At 40.2% G+C, this 18,760-nt stretch overlaps 1 protein-coding gene across 12 annotated transcripts in view; it reads left to right on the top strand.

Annotated features, from left to right (window-relative positions):
• The window catches only part of CUX1 (cut like homeobox 1), a 267,949-nt gene that overhangs the window by 173,528 nt on the left and 75,661 nt on the right, over positions 1 to 18,760 (top strand). For all 12 annotated transcript variants that reach the window (XM_038165931.2, XM_038165921.2, XM_038165927.2 and 9 more), the window contains exons 10-12: positions 8,918 to 9,022; positions 12,102 to 12,290; positions 17,499 to 17,557. In XM_038165931.2, the coding sequence (XP_038021859.1) occupies positions 8,918 to 9,022; positions 12,102 to 12,290; positions 17,499 to 17,557 (353 nt within the window). The remainder of the gene's footprint in view (positions 1 to 8,917; positions 9,023 to 12,101; positions 12,291 to 17,498; positions 17,558 to 18,760) is intronic.

Raw genomic sequence — 18,760 nt, 5'->3', positions numbered from 1 at the left:
GCCATACTAAAATGGAAGATTACCATTTACATAGAAATGCTGAAGATATTTTGCTATCTTACTGGAAAGAACCTGTAATGATTGGGTTTTTGTGTGTTTGTTTTGTTGTTTTTTTTTACTTTATTGGTGTTTTTTTAAGGAAGTCAAAATTTGTAACTGCTTATGCGCATCATCCTTATTTCTGTTGTAATTTGGTGAATTCTAGATTTGTACATAAACAGCAGTGTGCAATTCATCCAAACTGGTGTAATGCCAGTAGAGGTGATTCTGTCTCCTCTTTCCCCATTGCCCTCTCCTGTCCTTCCCAGTCAGGGCTGCCATTTACCTGTCCCCTCCCTCACGTCAGCTTTTGCAAGTGGGGACCTTTCACTGAGTCCATTGAGCTCACTGACTGCAGAGGAGCACGAATTTGGGGTGAGAGGGGCAGGTTCATTTTCTGTGGGATTGGGAAGTTGATGCAACTCACCAAAACCTGGGACAAACAGCAGCAGCAAGGGGAAGAACACAAGGAGTGTGTTGGAGAAGGGAAGGAACGGCGAATTCGCTGGAGTAGCACAGCTGGTTGCCAGACCATCCTGATAGTCCTTATTTGTGTGATGCTTTACCTTTATACAACACTTCTATAAATTATAACTAAGTAATCTTTGCAGCAGCCTCACTTTACAGTTGGGAAAAAAAAAGAAAGAAATTAAATCAAGTGCACAGGCCAAAAAGTGAGTTTGCATCAGACTGAAGTGTTACAATTGCAGAAACAAGTACTTAACATAATTATGCATTTAATAGTTAAATTAACATTTCCTTTTACCATTTCAGTAAGTACTTATTCCCCATTATTAAGGCTACCTTTAAAGAGTAATGCTCAGCATGACTCCTACTCTGAGGCTAAATAGACTGCCTTGCTGATTTTGATGTAATACTTTGCTGTTCTGGAATTAAGACTGACCCAAACTGGACTGGGATTCACAGTAGGACTTTACAGAACTGCAAAATGTTTCTTCTGAAAACATGGAATATATTTGTTCTAACTTCTTAAATATCAGATACTTCTTGAAAATCCCCCTTTCCTTTATTGCCCCTTTTAAATCCAGGGTTGATGTTCACCAACTTCCTTTGCTGTACATGAGGACACCCTCCTGACTTAAAGAGAGGTGGAAAATGCTGCTTCCCTCTCCAGTTGTACGGAGATGAGTGGGTGGATGTACTCATACTCATCCAGCTTTCCATATTCAGGCTGATGGAAGCTGTGGGGACTGAGTTAATGTGATTCCTACCCTCACATCCTGTTGGGTAAAGCACAGCAGCTGCATGGACAATCCTTGGAGTCTTCAGACTCCATCACCTTTCTTCTCCCACTGTTTTTTCTTGATTTAGATCCTCAAATTTATTCATACAGGAGCTTTCTGGGCTCGTTTGGGTGCTATCACCCCCAGACCCAGTTTGGGTGCGCTGTCACCCCCAGAAGAAATTACTAGCTCATAGAAATCATTACCTTTGAATACCAGGGAGCTTTGCAATTTGCTGCTTAGAAACAAAAAGGAGTAGGGACCAAAAAATATATTCCTCTTCATTGAAATTTGAAGTATAAATTGAATTTTGCCCCAGAGCATACCCCTAACCATAGAGAAATAAATCCCTGGCTTGAGCAGAGCAAGCCACCTGCTGGGGCAGAGGAGTCTGGAGGGGGTTGCCTTGGTGCTGGAGGTAGCGATGCGGTGGCAGCACGGCTGCTCAGATGACAGCCCTTCATCAGCTGCTAATCCAGGCACTCCATATGAGTAATCTAAGAGCTTGAGTGGTGTTCTGCAGCAGGGATAGTCTTGCTCAGGCTGGCAGAGCTCAAAGAGAGGAACTCAAGTACAGCAATTTGCACCAACTGCTAGGGTGAGGCAGGTCCTGGCGAGGATGCGGGTGTCGGTGCTGGTCTGCTTTGAAGTCTGGAGAGGTATAAATCAATACAAAAAGGACAAGACTGGTGCATAAAAGTGGCTTCTTCTCATGTGTCTCCCTCAAGAGGAGCAATTAAGTAGCTCCATAATGAGTAGCTTTAGCAGGGGTGTCAGGTCTGAAGGTGTGCACCCAGCAGCCCCCTCTTGCTCGAGCAGTGAGATGCTGCTGCATCGTCTGCACAGCGGCAGCTGGCTGTGCAGGATCTGTTTCTCTCTCAGTCCCCGAGGTCGTATGACTTGGGTCTTTGAAGAACCGAAGTCAAAATAAAACTACATGCAATAGGCGTTGCTCATTTTCACTTTCCTAACCAACGAGCCCAATAGCGAAAATAACCCCGAGAGCTCACCCTCACGTTTCCATGAAGATTTAATAATCCTCTAGTTTGGGGAAGGGACTCATTTTATTAAGATTTCATTTTGCACAATAAATCACTGCATATTTTCTGATATGCTACGAAGTATAATAATAAATAATTAAAACTAAACTACCCTTACTTGTCAAAATAAATGATTTATCATAGTTTGGGATATAGCAGCGCTGAATTTTTTATTGTTTGATTCCCAGAATATTACCATTTTCAATCAGTGAAGTTAATGAAGCTCCAGTATATTTTTCTGCATGTACAACAGTTACAGTTGTATGAATGTATATTTTGTATAAATATTTATGATTAGCTCTTTTCTGTACCTTTTCAAGTTTATACCTTGCTCATAAGTGTTTATGGCAGTAAGTTGTAATATTTGGGATGACAAATTTATTCAAATGAATTATCCTGTTTCTATATTTTATCTAGCAACTTGGTGTCACCCAGTTGCACATGAGAAACACTGAAAGTTCTGTTAAAAACAGTCTCTGAGGTTTCTGTTAAAAACAATCATATCCATGGTGTGAAAACAGAAGTATTTGGGAGTGTTTCATTTAAGAAAAAGATGAGTCTCATTTTAATGTTTTAGTATTGAGTCTAAGTTTGTAGTTTCATGTCATTGATGTATCCACATCTGCTGACTTCGTACACTCAGTTCACGTTATTTAGAAAAAAAGAGTCTTTGGACTTTGTGTTTTTTAATCCTTAGGAGGAGACAGACTTGGAAAAAAGTCTCAGATACAGGTATTCATAGATTTTGGGAGTAATAACAGAAAAAGAACATGAGTTATTTTTTTCTGTACACTGCATTGTGAAAGTTATAGAAAAATAATTAATGGTGTTCTTTTTTTTCGTTTGTGTCTGTGCCATGTTATCCCTTTGGAAAAGCAAAATGTTTCCATTGATTTTTCTTTCCGTATTCACAGTGCTGATCGTGTTCCCAGATTTCTTCTGCTTATTTTTTGGAGAGAAAAAAAGCAAAATACAGGAACTTCTGTTATCAATAAAACAAGATCAACTGCTCTTTCTAAAATACATAACCATTTTTTAAAGAATCTGGACTGAATCAGTAGCATGTATTCCAAAGAAATAGAATTTATGTTCTATAGGGGAAAAGCTAATGATTTTTAACATTTTTTAATCAAACTATCATTACAATAAGTAATCAAACTATCTTTACAATAAGTAAAACGGCTGTAGAAGAAGAAACAAAATTGTTGTAGAAGTAGAAACAGTCTCACTAGGTCAGCTTTGCAAGAATCCTGTTCTCAAGGTGCTTTTTTTTTAATCTCTTTTTCATTGGTTATGGTGCCTTCCTATCTCTAACAAATCACATTGGAAAATGGTTTGCAAAGATATTCCCACTAAGTGAGATTGCTATAAAATATGTATGTTTTCAAGCAGCAGATGGAATAAATTCTCCTCTTTCACTTAGCAACACAAATGCAACAGAATATAGGTGGTGGAAATACCGCACAGGGGAGTGATGCTCTGAACTGCCAGTGGTAGCAAAACTGGTGACAAGGCAGTCCTTTTTGTGTTCCCATGAAGATGGGTATTCATCTTGACACGATTCCTTCATCTGCACCAAGGCGGACACAGATAGTGCCAGAGTATTTGCTTTTTATTTCTGACTGCCTTTGCAATGAGCTAGAGCCTCTGCTGACGTGGTATGCCACAGCTCTCCTGAGTTTGGTGAAGCTGTGCCATTTTATAGCAGGTGAGGTCATTCACTTCATTCTGTGATTTAATTTCACTGTCTGTAAAATGGGAATAATAACATTTACTTTATAAAGTGCGTGGAGATCCTTGCATGGAAAAGAACTGTATAAAGGCAAAATATGGTTAATATTATTTTCATACAAACACGGGAGTTTCCTGTAAATGCTTGGCTTTCAGTTGGGAATACATTTATCTGGCAGCCTTTCAATGTGGAAAGAAAAGCAGAATAGCCTGGAGACAAGAATGAAGACAACCCAACCTCTTCTGTTTGTTGGTTGTTGTTTTGTCTTTTTTTTTTTTTCTTTCTTATTTAATTCTTCATTGCTGAAAAAAAAATAGGTGCCAGAGCCCTGGAGAGTCTTTCATGTCACAGATTTTCTGATAACCTTCCTGTTGTTTTGTGAAAGCTGGGGAGGTTTAAAGGTTTTGAAATAAATTTGTGTATCTCAAAAGTGAGAAAAAAATTTAAAGCACATTGAAACAGTGCCTTAAATGATCTTGTACTCCAAGAAACATGGCTTTTGGGGTGGCTTGCAAGCAAGACGGCATGAACTTCAAGCACTTAAAACTGAGCATGATGATTACTGCCATAACTGGGCTCATTGATTTCAACAGATTTACTTGTGATAATATACACCCCTAGCCCACGGGAAGATTGTGCCACGTACAGCCCTGGATTTAGTATGTAATAAGAAAGCATAGTTTGCCTCATGGAATTTTAAGGGAAAGATTATACTTTTTGCTTGTAAGTATCTCATTTTCCTATTCACACCACTGGTCTTTGATCAAATTAACATTTTACTGTGAGTAGAAGAGCACTCAGTTCATGCTATTCATTATCTTGTCAAGAAACAATGAGAATAATTTAAACAGAATATATTGTGTAAGGCTTTTTATTTTTTTTAATTGGAAAGCACACGGCAACATTATGATCATGACCTACTGGCTTCACTGTGAGGAGTGTAATATTTACATACTATATTAAGGAGAATGAATGTATTTTGAAATATTTTGTTACCAGGGAGGGAACTCTAGGCTTGAAAATGAGCAGTATAGAAATCAGGAGGAATTGCTTGACTGAGGTATCCAGAAAAACATCATTTTCTAGATAGTGTTGAATTTGAGTGGTCTTCATCAAGGCCAGGATTGTGACTGTTGTGGTCTTCAAGGTTTGTCTAGGCCCATCATAGATTCTGAAGTGAGAAAGAGATTGTTTTAGCTCTGGATGATGAAACACAACTGTACTATGGAATACATATTTTTCAGCTAAAAGAGGATAGTTTCACATGAAGAGAAGGTTGTGTGAACTTTCCAGTGGCTCTGAGTTGTGCAAGATTGCTAGGTTTTAGCCATTTTCCATACTGGGCGTCTGTCTCTGGCTGCATACTCTTTTTTTTTTATTCAGGAAAAATTGTTCAACCATTTCTAAGGACAAGATTAGGAAAAAAAATCTAGTTTTTCCCACATGTTAGGAGTTGTTCTTGCTGTTTTGGTGAGGAGCCTGCTGTGCCCAGATTTAAGAGAAGGGGCTTGGCACTTGATGAGGGAGGGTTTGCCTTTTTCTCAGGGTTGTATCTTCTGTTGCTTCAAGTAGCGAGGGGAAAAAAAAAAAAAAAAAGCCCCAATTTTGGCTGGTCTGTAAATGTCTGAAAAAAAAAACGGAGTTCACACAAACTCAACGGAATCTGGTTTGAATTTGTGGGCTTTGATGTCCGTGCCTGTCCCGAGCATGCTGCTGCCTATAAGTGCGCCAGCCGGGTGAACATTAACCAGCCAGGTTTCATTTCTTTTCGGTGTAATGAACCGATGCCATTTTGACGTGGGGCGCTGGGTGGGAAGGGGGACAGGAGCAATGTTGGGGTGAGAACAGGAGGACCACAAGGACCAGGAGGTGAAGAAGAAAGAGGCTGTGCTGGGGAGGTTGGAGCGAGAAGGCGCAGGGAGGAAGGAGAAGGACCAGGACAGGGCTGCTTCGAGGAAAGTTGGAGAAGAACCAGCGAGGGAAGGAGGAAGGAGGAGAACATCAGGGTAAGACAAGTGTTGGAAGTTTGTGTCCGTTCGTCGGGTTGCTCAATGCACAAGCTTGCTTTGGCCAGCTTGCAGCTAAAGGCACCGTTAAGTTCTCAGAAGACCAAAATGCTACTTGATTTTAGAAGGGGACAAATGCCCGAAAGACTTTAGAAGGGGACAAAATGTCAAGCAGAGAGGGGTGGGAGGGTAAGGATTGTAGAACACAGGGTGCCTGTCCTGCCTGGTGGGCAGCAGCAATATTCAGGGGGTGAGAAATGGGGCAAAACTCAGGAGCCATGCAGCAAGGTCTGGAGGAGCCAACGTCAGCACCACCACGCCGAGCACATGGCTGGAAGTACACTGGGGTCTGGGGAACCCGTGTAGCTCAAAATGAGGCTTTGTGACAGCACATTCATTAATGTTTCTGAAGCGCTTAGGTCCTGTAGTGGGGAAAAGCAGGGTAAAGCCCAGGAGGAAGCGATTAATTCTGCCTGCAGAGGGGGGTAGGATTAGTTTTCAGTAAATAAGCCACAGAGGTCACACGCTGAACGAGAACAAAACAAAATATTCATTCGCTGAGCAATATACATCCTGAGAGTCGTATGAAGTCGGAGGTCTCGTTGGAAAATAGAAATAGCGTGGTAGTGGGGAGCTACTGATGCCTCACAAAGCTGTGAGCACAGGGGAGGCTGAACATGCAGCCAGTCTCGAGCTGGGCTTTTCAAAACTTCTAAGTGCTCCATTTTGAAACCATAGCATTCTTTTAATAGGTTTTTGTGTGTAATTTATAATTTATATTGCAATAGCACCCAAAAGTGCTTTCCAGACACTGAACACATCTATAATTCTGACTCTAAAGAGCTTAAGTTCTGGGGGGGGGTGAAAAACACAGAAAAATGGACCAGTATTTCCCAAACAGAATTGCCCAAAGTTTCCGTTGATGCATTTTTAACAATATGTAGTATGAAATCTTGTCTAATATTATTCACAGGATTACAACAGGTGTTCTGAATTGGCTGGGGAGGCTTTGCAGAAAGGGCAGCTGACAGCTTACTGTATATGCAGATGTAACATCTATTAGAAATATCCTCTGTGGTTTGCTTGCATGCAAGCTGAATAGATTCTCAAAACAATGCTGCTGTGAATAGAAGCCATCAGCAGAATTGCTTAAGGCTGCAAAACCCATTACTTATACAACAGTAGATGCAAGAGCCAGTACCACAGTGCAGTAACTTGTCCTGCTTTGCTGTAGTTGCTTAGCAGTTATTCAATCAATATATTCACGGCCATATCTAACGAAATGCAAGAAAATAAATTCTCAATCCATCGTGTTAGCTCAGATTTTAACCTAATCTTATCCAGCTGCATAAAAAGCATAAACTTTCTCTTTTTCTGTCTTTCTTGTTAGTGCTGCTACCATTTTATTCATGCACACAATAGGTTGCATCCCATGCTCTGATTATTAGAGCCGTGTTACTGTACTTTTTACAATTACATTTTAATTACAGCTGTAGAACCTATGCAAAATCATTTAATATAATGTTGTGAGCAAATAGCGCAGATGATGTACTTAGTATTTGATTGCTGTTAGTTTACTGATTGATTAAACATGCAGGCAGAGGCTCTGCTTTGACTAGTAAGTCAAAGACCATGCACATACAGAGGGGTATGCAGGTTTTTATACTCACTATGCTTAAATGACTTTGGTTTTCAAAAGGATTAGCTGAAAAACAGAGGAGTCCAGCACACAGAAATATGACAGTTTTGGTGGTTTAAAAATAGAAGTATGATTTATTTTTTTTCAGTAAAGGAAGGGACAGGACCCATCAGTGTAAAGGGCAAAAGCTGTCAAAGAGAAGTTCTGGCCTTGACTGGGGGCTGTTTGTGGGTTTGGAAGGTTGGTGATACGTCTTGGAAGTGGAGATAGCTGTGGGATTTTAGCTATTTTCTGGTGTATGTGTGGTGTGATTTCCATGGAACAGCCCAGGTGGAAAGCAATGATTATTCAAGGAGGTAAGCAGAGTGTTTTGAAAAAAAGAGAGAAGAGACTGTCCAGAAGGAGTATATACTGTAAAAACAACCAGGTGTTGTTTCACTTGTCTTAACAGAAGCTAATAGGCAGTTATGGAAAAGACTTTGCTATTTATTGCCTGAAGTTACTGATCCATCTGTCTCTACCCAAACTCTTGTACAGATAATCTTTCCTCATAATTCTGCGTTTCTCCTTTCAGTTATTACTCAATATTTGTATGGCAATTTCATTTGGTAGCCAAGTCACAGGCATATTAGATAAGGTGTAAATCCTCAACAGTTCTTAACTGGTCTGTGCAAAATTGTCAGTTTAGGGTTAAATGTTGTTGAATAAATAGACCTGCTGAAAGAACAGAATCTAACAATTCATGTTTTGGGAAATAATTACTGAAGAAAGACAGCCCGCAACATTGTATGTGTGTTAGAGAGAATGGTCAGAATATCTTTTAATTCAGCATTTACCCATGAGAATTATTCCCATGAGGAACCTTGCAATAAAATCTGCTTGGTCTATGAGAATAGAAAGAAATTGAATAAAAAGACTCCATTTCCACTTGTATTTATTCAGTCTGGGAAATTCAGTGGGCCGCAGCATTAGTATCAGCAGGGGATTCCTTGCTCCTAGCGTTAAATTACTGTCATAATCGCTCAATTATTTCTTCCTTGTACTGTTTAAAATAAAAATCCATCACATTCTATGTTTTTTTCTAACATTTATTAGGTTGAGTGTTTAGGAAAATCAATTATATTCAGTCAGGCATGAATTGATGAATGTTCTTGTAATAATTGTCAGTTGTTAAACTGAATGTACTTTCTCTTTTCACCCCTTTTCATTTCCTTCAGAGGGCAGAGGTGGCTCAGAGAGAGGCAGAGACCTTAAGGGAGCAGCTCTCGTCAGCTAACAAATCTCTCCAACTCGCTACGCAGATCCAGAAGGCACCTGATGTGGTGAGAGAAAATATTTACTGACTCTTACAGGTTTCTGACATTCCTGCAGTACAGCTCTTTCAATTTATGCTCGCAGCTATAAAAATATCTGTTTGGAATAATATTTTAACTGAAATGAAATTGTGTTCCTTTGGGATTGCAGTTTTGTTAGACTTCTAAGGGGGTTGGTAGCTGCAAAAGACCATGAAAAGGACAGAAATCGTTCTGCTTCGTGGTGACCGGTATGATGATCTGCTGCTGCCAGACCCGACAGAGAGCAGCAACTCTTAGAACTTATTTCATGTTTATAGGAGCTTCAGCAGAGGAAAAATGAAGCAGCAATGCTGTATAATAGTGTCCTGATGGGCCATTAACACACACGTGCCTTGAGCCCAGAGCCTTAGACCAAGGGGCTTTAGCCAGCTTTTTCCAAAGGGCATTAGTGGGTCTGGTTGCATGCCCATGTCTGTGTTTTCTTATTCTTAGCATTATGGGCTGCCAGAGAAACTGGAAATGAAAGTCAGTATCACTCTGTTTTTTACCGAATATACCTAAACTGAAAAACACACACAGAAATCCAATAAAAGAAGCTAGGAAATTGAGAATATGTCCTTTAATTGCGAAGGTTGGGCTGACCCGGTGGGCACGGAGTGCTGTTACAGGACCGGCAGGGGAGGGAGGGGATGGTCCCCTCTGCTCTGCCTTCCTGAGGCCCCACAGGGAGTGTGGCCTCCAGGTGTGGGGCCCCCAGCACAAGAAGGATGTGAGGCTGTTAGAGCGGGCCCAGAGGAGGCCACGAGGATGGTCAGAGGGCTGGAGCGCCTCTGCTGTGAAGGGAGGCTGAGGGAGCTGGGGCTGATCAGCCTGGAGAAGAAGAGGCTGCAGGGAGACCTCATTGTGGCCTTCCAGTGCTTAAAGTTTTAAACTAAAATGGTTAAAAATGGTTTTAAACTAAAAGAGGGGAGATCTAGGTGGGGTGTGAGGAGGCCGGAGCGGGTTGCCCCAAGGGGCTGCGGGTGCCCTGGGCCTGGAGGTGGCCGAGGCCGAGGCCAGGTGGGGCCCTGGGCAGCCTGGGCTGGCAGCAGGGGTCGTGCCCATGGCAGGGGGTGGCACTGGGTGGGCTTTAAGGGCCCCCCAACCCAAGCTGTTCAGCAATTCTGTGACTCCAGCTGGTCCTAGGTGAACAGCTATCACAGGTGAACAGGTATTCTGATTCTTGTTTGCCAAAGGAGAAATTGGATTTAAATGTAAAGGTGTGATTAAATGAAGCTTGGTCTACTAAGCAACAAATTTAGCAAACAAATCATGCTCCTTATGTTGGCTTTTCCTTGTGAGCCATATATATGCTTGACACTGGTATCAGAAAAATACATGGTTGCCTTTAAAATATATTTGGAGAGAATGAGTAACAAACTGTAAGTCCTCCAGGTATGTTTGGTCACCTATTAATATGACCCAGAATTTCCTTAAGGAAGTCAAAAGATAGAAAAGCAGGCTGCAGAGCAGAAAATAAGAAGCCTGAATATCATTTGTAACTGTGAATTACCTGCCTCTCCCTATCTGGTGTCCTAGTCTTATCATTATTTTAACATTAGGTCTTTCTTGTATTTAATAGTACTTCTGCACTTCATTTATATTTAATATGACAACTACTGCAGGATGAAAATGATCATTATCTATCTTATTTCAGACTCTACGTTCTAGTCTCAATAGGCACAAGCAGCAGATGATTATACAACTTGTGATGTTTCATGCAAGCAAATTAGAGGTTTTTTCAAGTTAAAAGTATAATTCAGTGTAATAGGAGAGCGTTGTTAACTGCTGTTCGTACATGCAGCTTTCTGTGAGACACAATGGTATGTAGTCACTGAGAATCAAGCTAAGTGTTTAGCAGATATGGAAAAGGTATTTTGTTGTGCCTGTATTTTCCAGAAAAGAGGGTATGGAGTATATTTCAATCTGCTGCACTGTCATCGTGAATTGTAAGGAAAGTGCCTGGGTGACAGCATTGGTGGGTTGAAGTCTCAGCTCTTTCCCCATAGGATCTTTGGCATAATGCTTAAAATCATTGTTTCTCTCTTGGTAAATGGATCTGTTCCTACCTCACCGGTGTTTTGTGAGGAACAGCCATTAACCTTTCTAAGCTGCGTTTTAGGCTTTTTAATGGAACATGCGTTCAGCATTGGGCTGCCTCGTGCTCCCTGGATCTGTACAGGGGTTTCCTTGTGTTCCTCGTGGAAGAGAGGTTCAGAGCTCTCCAATTATAGCTATTGATCTCTTAACACAAGAGGTGACAAAAGAGCTGGAGCAATCAGTCTGTGTTAACTTTTCTGAATAGATCTATCTTCTTTCCTTTTCTGCCCTTTCTTACTTCTTGTCCTACTGGAAAGTCAGTCTAGCAAGGATGTTTCAGGCTTGAGGACAGATTTTGCCGCCATGGGAAACTGGAAAAAGAAAGATTCTGGTTTAGGGAAGGGAATTTTTAGAAGTGGAGACCATAGGCAGGATAACCTTGTCTTACAGGCATCACGTGTATCTTCATTCCCATGGAGAACTGGCTTCAGTTGCTAGCAATAACCTAATAGTGAATAATTTTCATGCAAAGAGCAAGTTCATTGGAAATAGCAGTTTGGGGCATTTTTTTTTTTTTTTTGACAATTTCACTTGAAATGTGTGGCATACATATGAAGAGCCAAAGGCACATGCCTCTGCTGTTCTTGATTAAGAAATTCTGCTCCATTACTTCAGAATATTTTATCTGATTAGTATTTTGTTAGCACAGATTTTCATAGTTGTCAAAGCTCTTGGACTATTAATAATAAATAGATATAAATAGAGTACTTTGACTTTCACTACTGCATCTTTCCAGTACACTTACGAAATAGGGAGATTTATGTTCTGTATCTTACTAAAGAGCTGTCCTGGGGAGTAGAAGGGTCCATCTTCTGGATTCATGCAGTCACAAGAGTACTGTTTAGGAGTTGTTTCTGTCACTCATGCTGTCCCATGCCATGCTTGGTCTTTACCTAACTGCCCTGAATTCAAGCTTGTTGTCTTTATTTATTTATGTGATCTAATTTTTATTTTTTTTTCACATCAGGAGCAGGCCATCGAGGTGCTAACACGGTCCAGCTTGGAAGTAGAATTGGCCGCAAAGGAGCGGGAAATTGCCCAGCTCGTAGAAGATGTCCAGAGACTACAGGGCAGCCTCACCAAGCTGCGGGAGAACTCCAGCAGCCAAATCTCACAGCTGGAGCAGCAGTTAACTGCCAAGAACAGCACGCTTAAAGTAAGGCTCAGTTCTGTGCTCAGCAGCTTTCGAAGGATATGGCTGACATACCGATATTGGGTTTTACTAATGTAAGCTTTCTGTGGTTCTCAGAGGCACCATAAAAGCTATTTACTTCTCAGGATACTGTTGAATTCATGTTTCTGTGATGTTTTATTTTAAGTGATCACAGTTTTGTAGAAATTTAATTTGCCTTTTTCTAGTTCTCATTGTTTTGAAATTGGTTTTTGCAGAACATGGAATTACCAATGGAATTAAAACCACTACCACCAAAAAAATTTACCATGGATAGGTAGTGAAATAGCTGAACTGAAAAATTAAAAAGGCACAGAAAATCCTTCTTAAGTTTTAAAACTTAACTCCCATTCCAATTGTTGTTACTGCAGATGTGCCATGGCAGTTTATTGTGCTCTAGTTGAATTTACCTGCTACTCTCTTTGGCTCTCCTCCCATTGGAAAGGGGAAGTGTGTCGTTTAGAGCATGAAAACAAGTGAAATTAAGACACAAAGAGAAGGCTTTTTAGGCTTAATAAGCATTTAAAATTTTTTTTTCAACTGTTGTTTGCTGCACAGTAATTCCCGTTTATAATTAGCAATCCAGTCCTATGCTCGTTTGTATACCAGTAGCACTGCACTAAAACTAGAAGAGCAGAAACATCTAACAGTTTTGTGAGTGACCTCTTTACCTTTTGCTTCAGCAGCTTTACTTTCTTTGTTGCTCTATCCCACACAATTTTGATCTATCAGTAAGCATGAGAAATGTTTCCTGACATCTGTTATGAATCAGTTTCTTCTAACTCCTGTCTCTTTCATTGTTCTACCATCTCTGAGCTTCAAATTGTAAACAAGATAAATTTATCTATTCCATTAAAGACTTCATAGTTTTGTAGGTTTTATAGTCTGAGAGTTTTTTGAAAGCAGGAGGCTGATAGTACCCACTTAGCTCTAACTGTGGCGTGGGTAGCTTTCCTCTATCAGAATGATTTAATGCTCAATTGAAACTCTTTACAAATTGTTCTAATTCTGACGTTATTTAGAGGTTACTAGTTTTGCTCTGGTGTAGTATAATTTATGTGGAGGGAAATATCTGCTAGGGGTGAAAGTTGAAGTGTTGCACTCGGTACAGTTTCTACATGTTTTAAGACAGCTTTGCAGAATTTCTGTGAAAATTCAGTAGAGCAAAGGAAGTCTGGGTTCCTGTATCGATGGTATCAGTCTCTGCCCATCTGTCACCATGTGGGCACACTCTTAATGGGGGAGGAAGGAGCTGGTCTGGTAGTGAGGGACAGATTTTGCTGACTACGCCCATGTTATGGGGCTTTTTTATTTTTTCATAAAGCCTGATAGAAAATATCTTGAGACCTTGCACTTGACAGATTTGCTTGGAATAAAGCATGTTCCTGTTGAGGTCAGTATCAATTTAGCCATTAACTTCAAAGGGAATGGGAGCATAGAAATGACAGAGCAAGTCTTTGATTTCCATTTCAGTAATCTCCTTCCATTTTCTCATAGGCTTGCCCAGCTAATGCTCTGTATTTACGTTCCTGTTGATCGTGTCTGATGCAGTGACTCTATTGATAAAGGTTTAGTCATATCAACCCTCTTTAACCTTATTTGTTGCACTATAAAAATATTTTAAACATACATTTTTTTTTCCCCAAAGCGCTAGGAAAGCCTATGTTTGAGATCTGTTGTACAAAGAACCAAATCTCAGTGGTGATGTGTTGATCTTATGTTTGATTATAGAGGAATTGCTTCTAAAATAGCGAAGACTGTAATGGTTGCCTCCACAACAAATGAATCACAGTTTCACAAATTGAAGCAATGTTCTCAGACTGTATCTTGGGGGAATTCTTTAATACCCTATGACTTAATGAAACAATACAGAAATTCTTCCAAAATTATTGCTTCTTCATCTTCATCTGATCTAATAATCAAAATATGTCCTCTAGTAACAAGACTTTTCTAACTGTAATTATGTTAACCCTTTGTTGCTGGGAGTTAGAGCTTCCCTGCTATCCAGTTAAATTAGAGCAGTGCTAGTTAGCAGAGATGCACCGAATAACTTTGGCTAATTGAATATGGCTGTTTTTGTTTATCACTCAGACAAAACTAAGACATTAGTCTAATGGTTTTTTAAATGTTTTAAGTCCATTAAATAGAGTCCATGCTGTTTTACCTAAGATACTTTAGTTGATAATACAGAAATGATTATTTATTTTTTTAAAGTACAGTAAGGGGGGGGCAGTACATGCATGCTTTAACATGGGTTCATTCATACAACAAATGCAAGACAATTCCTTAACAATTCCTAATATGTGCACATTCAGTGTGCAGAAATGCCACCGGTACATTCTTTTTGTCCTCTGGCTCACTGCATTTTGGTGGGTTGGAGGATGTTAGGATGTATTTTGTCTGAATTAACCAGGTTGATATTTAGTGCGAGGTATTAGTTCCTCCAGATTGTCTCACAGCTTGAACCTTTGTTATCCTATGTTCTATGCATTTTAGAGGGTTCTTCAAGACCATTACCATACTAATACATTTTAGAGCAGGCATTGACTGGGAAAATGCCAAGTGTCTAAATGGACTCCGTACATAGAGGCATTGCATTCTTGGGTGTTGGTTAGTATTGTTTAGTGAAAGTATACATCAAGGTGCCGATTTTCCATGGTAACAATCTCTGTATGAGGTACTTGGGGAGTGATGGATGTATATGTGTTTTTTATACAATTCAAAGTAAAATATTGCTGGTTGCCAGACCACTATAACAGCATAAAAGTGGTCTTAGACCCTGAGAGTCCAAAACAGCTTAGTTCTATAAATATCTTTTTTTAAAAAATATAAATAAATAAATTTTTAAAAGGGTGTTTTATGCCTAAAATTTCCTGAAAAAGTTACTGGGTATGACATAGAATTACAGATAGACAGAATTACATTTAATCAAGGTAGCTTTAAAATGGAAATCATTAGTTTTTCTGTATTTCATGTCTGTTTATACAAAAGGCTTTTTTCTTAACATATCCTTGTATAACTAATTTACTTAATAACTCAGGCTATCGTTTGCTTTATATTCACCTGAGTATTTTTTATACTGAGGCTAGCATAAATAGCAAGTTATCCCTGCTGTAGATCCTAAATATGATGCTTTAAGAGTCCAAGATTTAAGAGAGAGACAATTGTAGAGCATCTTTGCTTTAAACTGTAGAGCAGCAAAATGCAGTTAGAAGTGGCCAGCACAGTGACATGGCCAGGGATAGCTGAAAGATGTCGTGTGGCATCCAGGAGAGCCCTGCCATTGCCTGCATCAAGTCAAAAAGCTGTGAATCGTGATGCTGAATCACCTCACCTGTACCAAGGGCTCTCTGGCTCACTGGCTCCATTTAAAGGCTTCCTCTCCACTCTCAGTGAGCCTGACTTGGTCCATAAAACCTCCTGTCTGGGTTCCTTGGTTTAGTAACTGGGTTTTGTGCATTGAGCTGTAGCTTGAGAAGCTGCTTGAACTTGCAGCATGTTGTAGCTGACCCTGCAGAGGGCTTGGAACTAACTAAAGTGACATCTTGGGCCCTGAAGAAATGGCTAAAACTTGCATTCTGTTTTGCCAGGTGAAGAAATTTGCTTTAGCTCCAATACACGTGTTTTTTAAACACAATCAGATTGACTGCAAGTTACCAATCGCTGAGGATTCTAGGGTACAAGACCTCTTCAGGGGCTCTTCATTTCCTAAGTATCAGGGTGCAAATGCCACACTTAACAGCCATTTCTGCCTTCCTGCAACAAGCAGTGGTGGGGATTTGTTGGAGCTGCTTTTTGAGCAGCTGCCGGAGCAGCAGCTTCTTGTATCCGTTAGATGGCTTAGAGATGGGCAGTATTTACACCCTGGGTCACCTGGGAAGACAGCGTGGTTAAGGGGTTCCCCCTTCTCATTGTGCTGTCCCAGCCCTGCTGTTCACATACCCACGTCTGCACTGCTGCAGGACTTTGTGGGGCTGCATTTTAAATGGGTTTACAAAAAATGCTCCAAGTTTGCATTAGCCTTTTCCTGCCACCTTCCTGCGTTCAGACGAGCAGCCCAGGAGCACTGTAGGATCTCCTTGAATTCCCATCTCCAGGCAGCCTCTCCCAGTCATAAAGCCCTATTCTTTTTCATGTCATTCATTCCTTTCCTTTTCAAAGCAGATGCTTTTTCACTGAGGGTGGTACATCCTTGTGTTATTTATGAGACTTTGGGGATTCTGTGCCAATTTTACCACCAGAAATTCAGCGAAGCAGAACTTAGCCTGAACTTTTTTCCATGGAAGCTGCAAGGCAGTGAATTCTGTTCTTTCTTTGCTTAGATCAGGCATGCCTGTACTAAGCTAAGAAATCATTAGTGAGAAATGAACGTGGCTTCTGCAAGCAACATAACCGGCATCAATTATGTATCACTATGTTTTAGGCCTCCTGAAGCATTTATCCTGTAGTGATGAGCACTGTTGTTGGGAGCAGGGGCTTTGGGGTAAGGTCTAAATGTGTGGCGTTGCGTTCTGGATTGTGTTAGGAGGTTTGTTGCAGCGTTTGTGGCATCTTCACACTGAAGAGAAGCCATTGAGACCACCCCAGCTGAGGCAGACCTGAGCAAAAAGACCTGCCGAGTTGGTCTCAATGCTTCATCTCCGGTGTGTAATCATATTAGTTACTGCAATAAGTAATGCTTGTAAAATGACTTGGTACAGCTGTTTTGTTTGGGCATGAGGCATTGTAGAAGTCTTACAAGCCTAAGGCATTCCAGTCAACAGCAGCTTCTTCAGTCTCCTTTTCATGTGGATGAGGTTATCGGGAGCTGTCATGTTAGGAATACAGTACGTGCCAAAGCATCCTGCTTGTTTACTCGATTTATTAGTTTTGTAAAAATTTCAACTGCCCCATTTTTAATACCTTCTTCACTGATCCCTTTATTGAATGTATGACAGGGACATTACGAACAGCCAAATTGGGACCTACTGAATTACCTACCGTAATGCTTGGCACTCTGTAAACAAAGGAGGAGTGAGGTGTAATTGTGTTTACGTTGAATTGGTTTATAGTTTGTTTCCTAATATATGTAAATTAGGTATGAGTCATTAACCCTCACTTGTGCACTGCTGTATATATGGAATAATTTAAAGATGATTTTGAAAACCTGCAGGAAAAATCTAAATAACTAAATCCATGTTCTTTCTTTTAAAGCAACTGGAAGAAAAACTGAAAGGACAGGCTGATTATGAAGAGGTTAAGAAAGAATTAAAGTAAGTGTTAAATGCTCATATAATTATTTCACAAATTAGTTTAACGATGCTTGTTAAATAAAGCCACAAATCTGTGTTCTTGGAACAATAAAGAATTTAGTCAAAACCACAAAGACGGGGAAATAGGCAATATTGGCTGAAATTGCATCCAGGACCAGTGCAACTGCTGTATTCCTTTTTTGTTGTAGCAGAGTATCACAACACCAAATAATACAAATGTCCATGAAGAAAAGACTCTGAGATTGTTATCCATCAAGGGTAAAAAGTTGGAAAATCTGTGGTATTTTCGGTGGACCACTCTTCAAAAATCCCCAGCCAACAGTTTAATGTAGTCTGGACCAAGAATTTAATGCAAGGCCTTTGGCCATAATACCTTTTCTCTGCTTCTGCCAGCCGGCATTCAGCACTTACCATTTTAATGCTGTGCTTGTTTCGCTGTATATTTTTGCTAATATACTGCGGTTTTAAACTAAAGCCACAAACAGCCTCTTCCTATTTCAAGGGTATTTTTTAAGAGACTTAAAAGAGCCTCATTTTAAACTATAACAAGATAAGCTGTCAGGTTCAGGAGAGAAGGTTCTTGACTAGAAATATGTTTAGTGTCAAGGTTTAAATAACTGCAAGGAACTCCATCTCTTGTTTCATCACTCCAGCATTTCTGTGTGTATTTTAAGAAGATTGAAAAAATGTTACCTTGTTTAATGAGGTATTTCAAATGAGGCTGGAGTCATGTGCTTTTGTTTACACATCCCTGGAGAATATGGAAAGCAGGTTTGGTTTCGCAAGCCCAGTGACTGTCCAGACCCTGGTGCTATTGTATTCAAACCCTGCTGGCTGCACCTCTGGTTCATTGCCAGCTGCAGTATGCACCAGTGTAGGTGTGCAGTTAAAGTAAAGTAAAATGAGTTGTCCATTTCTTTGGTCACTGTGACTGGTCTCAAAAAAGTTTCATTTTAGTGATATACCTAAATATGTCCATGTTCTCTCCCGAGTCAAGTAAATGCAGCTCCAGATTTCAGCCAGTTAATGTGCTCTGGTATAAATAAGTGAATATGAGTTAATCCACAATCTTCAAATTTGCTACATGTTCCTAAATGTGAATGTACAGAAACAGCACGTATGTCAGACATCTCACCACTTCAGCAGTTTTTGGTGCTGTCAAATGCAGCCCTGCACCCAGGAAGAAGAGCAGAATTCATCCCC

Source organism: Anas platyrhynchos, chromosome 20 (genome assembly GCF_047663525.1).
Source record: "Anas platyrhynchos isolate ZD024472 breed Pekin duck chromosome 20, IASCAAS_PekinDuck_T2T, whole genome shotgun sequence".
In the NCBI taxonomy this organism is placed as follows: domain Eukaryota; kingdom Metazoa; phylum Chordata; class Aves; order Anseriformes; family Anatidae; genus Anas; species Anas platyrhynchos.
Note: the sequence above shows the minus strand (reverse complement) of the source record. Positions and strands in the feature narration are given on the sequence as shown.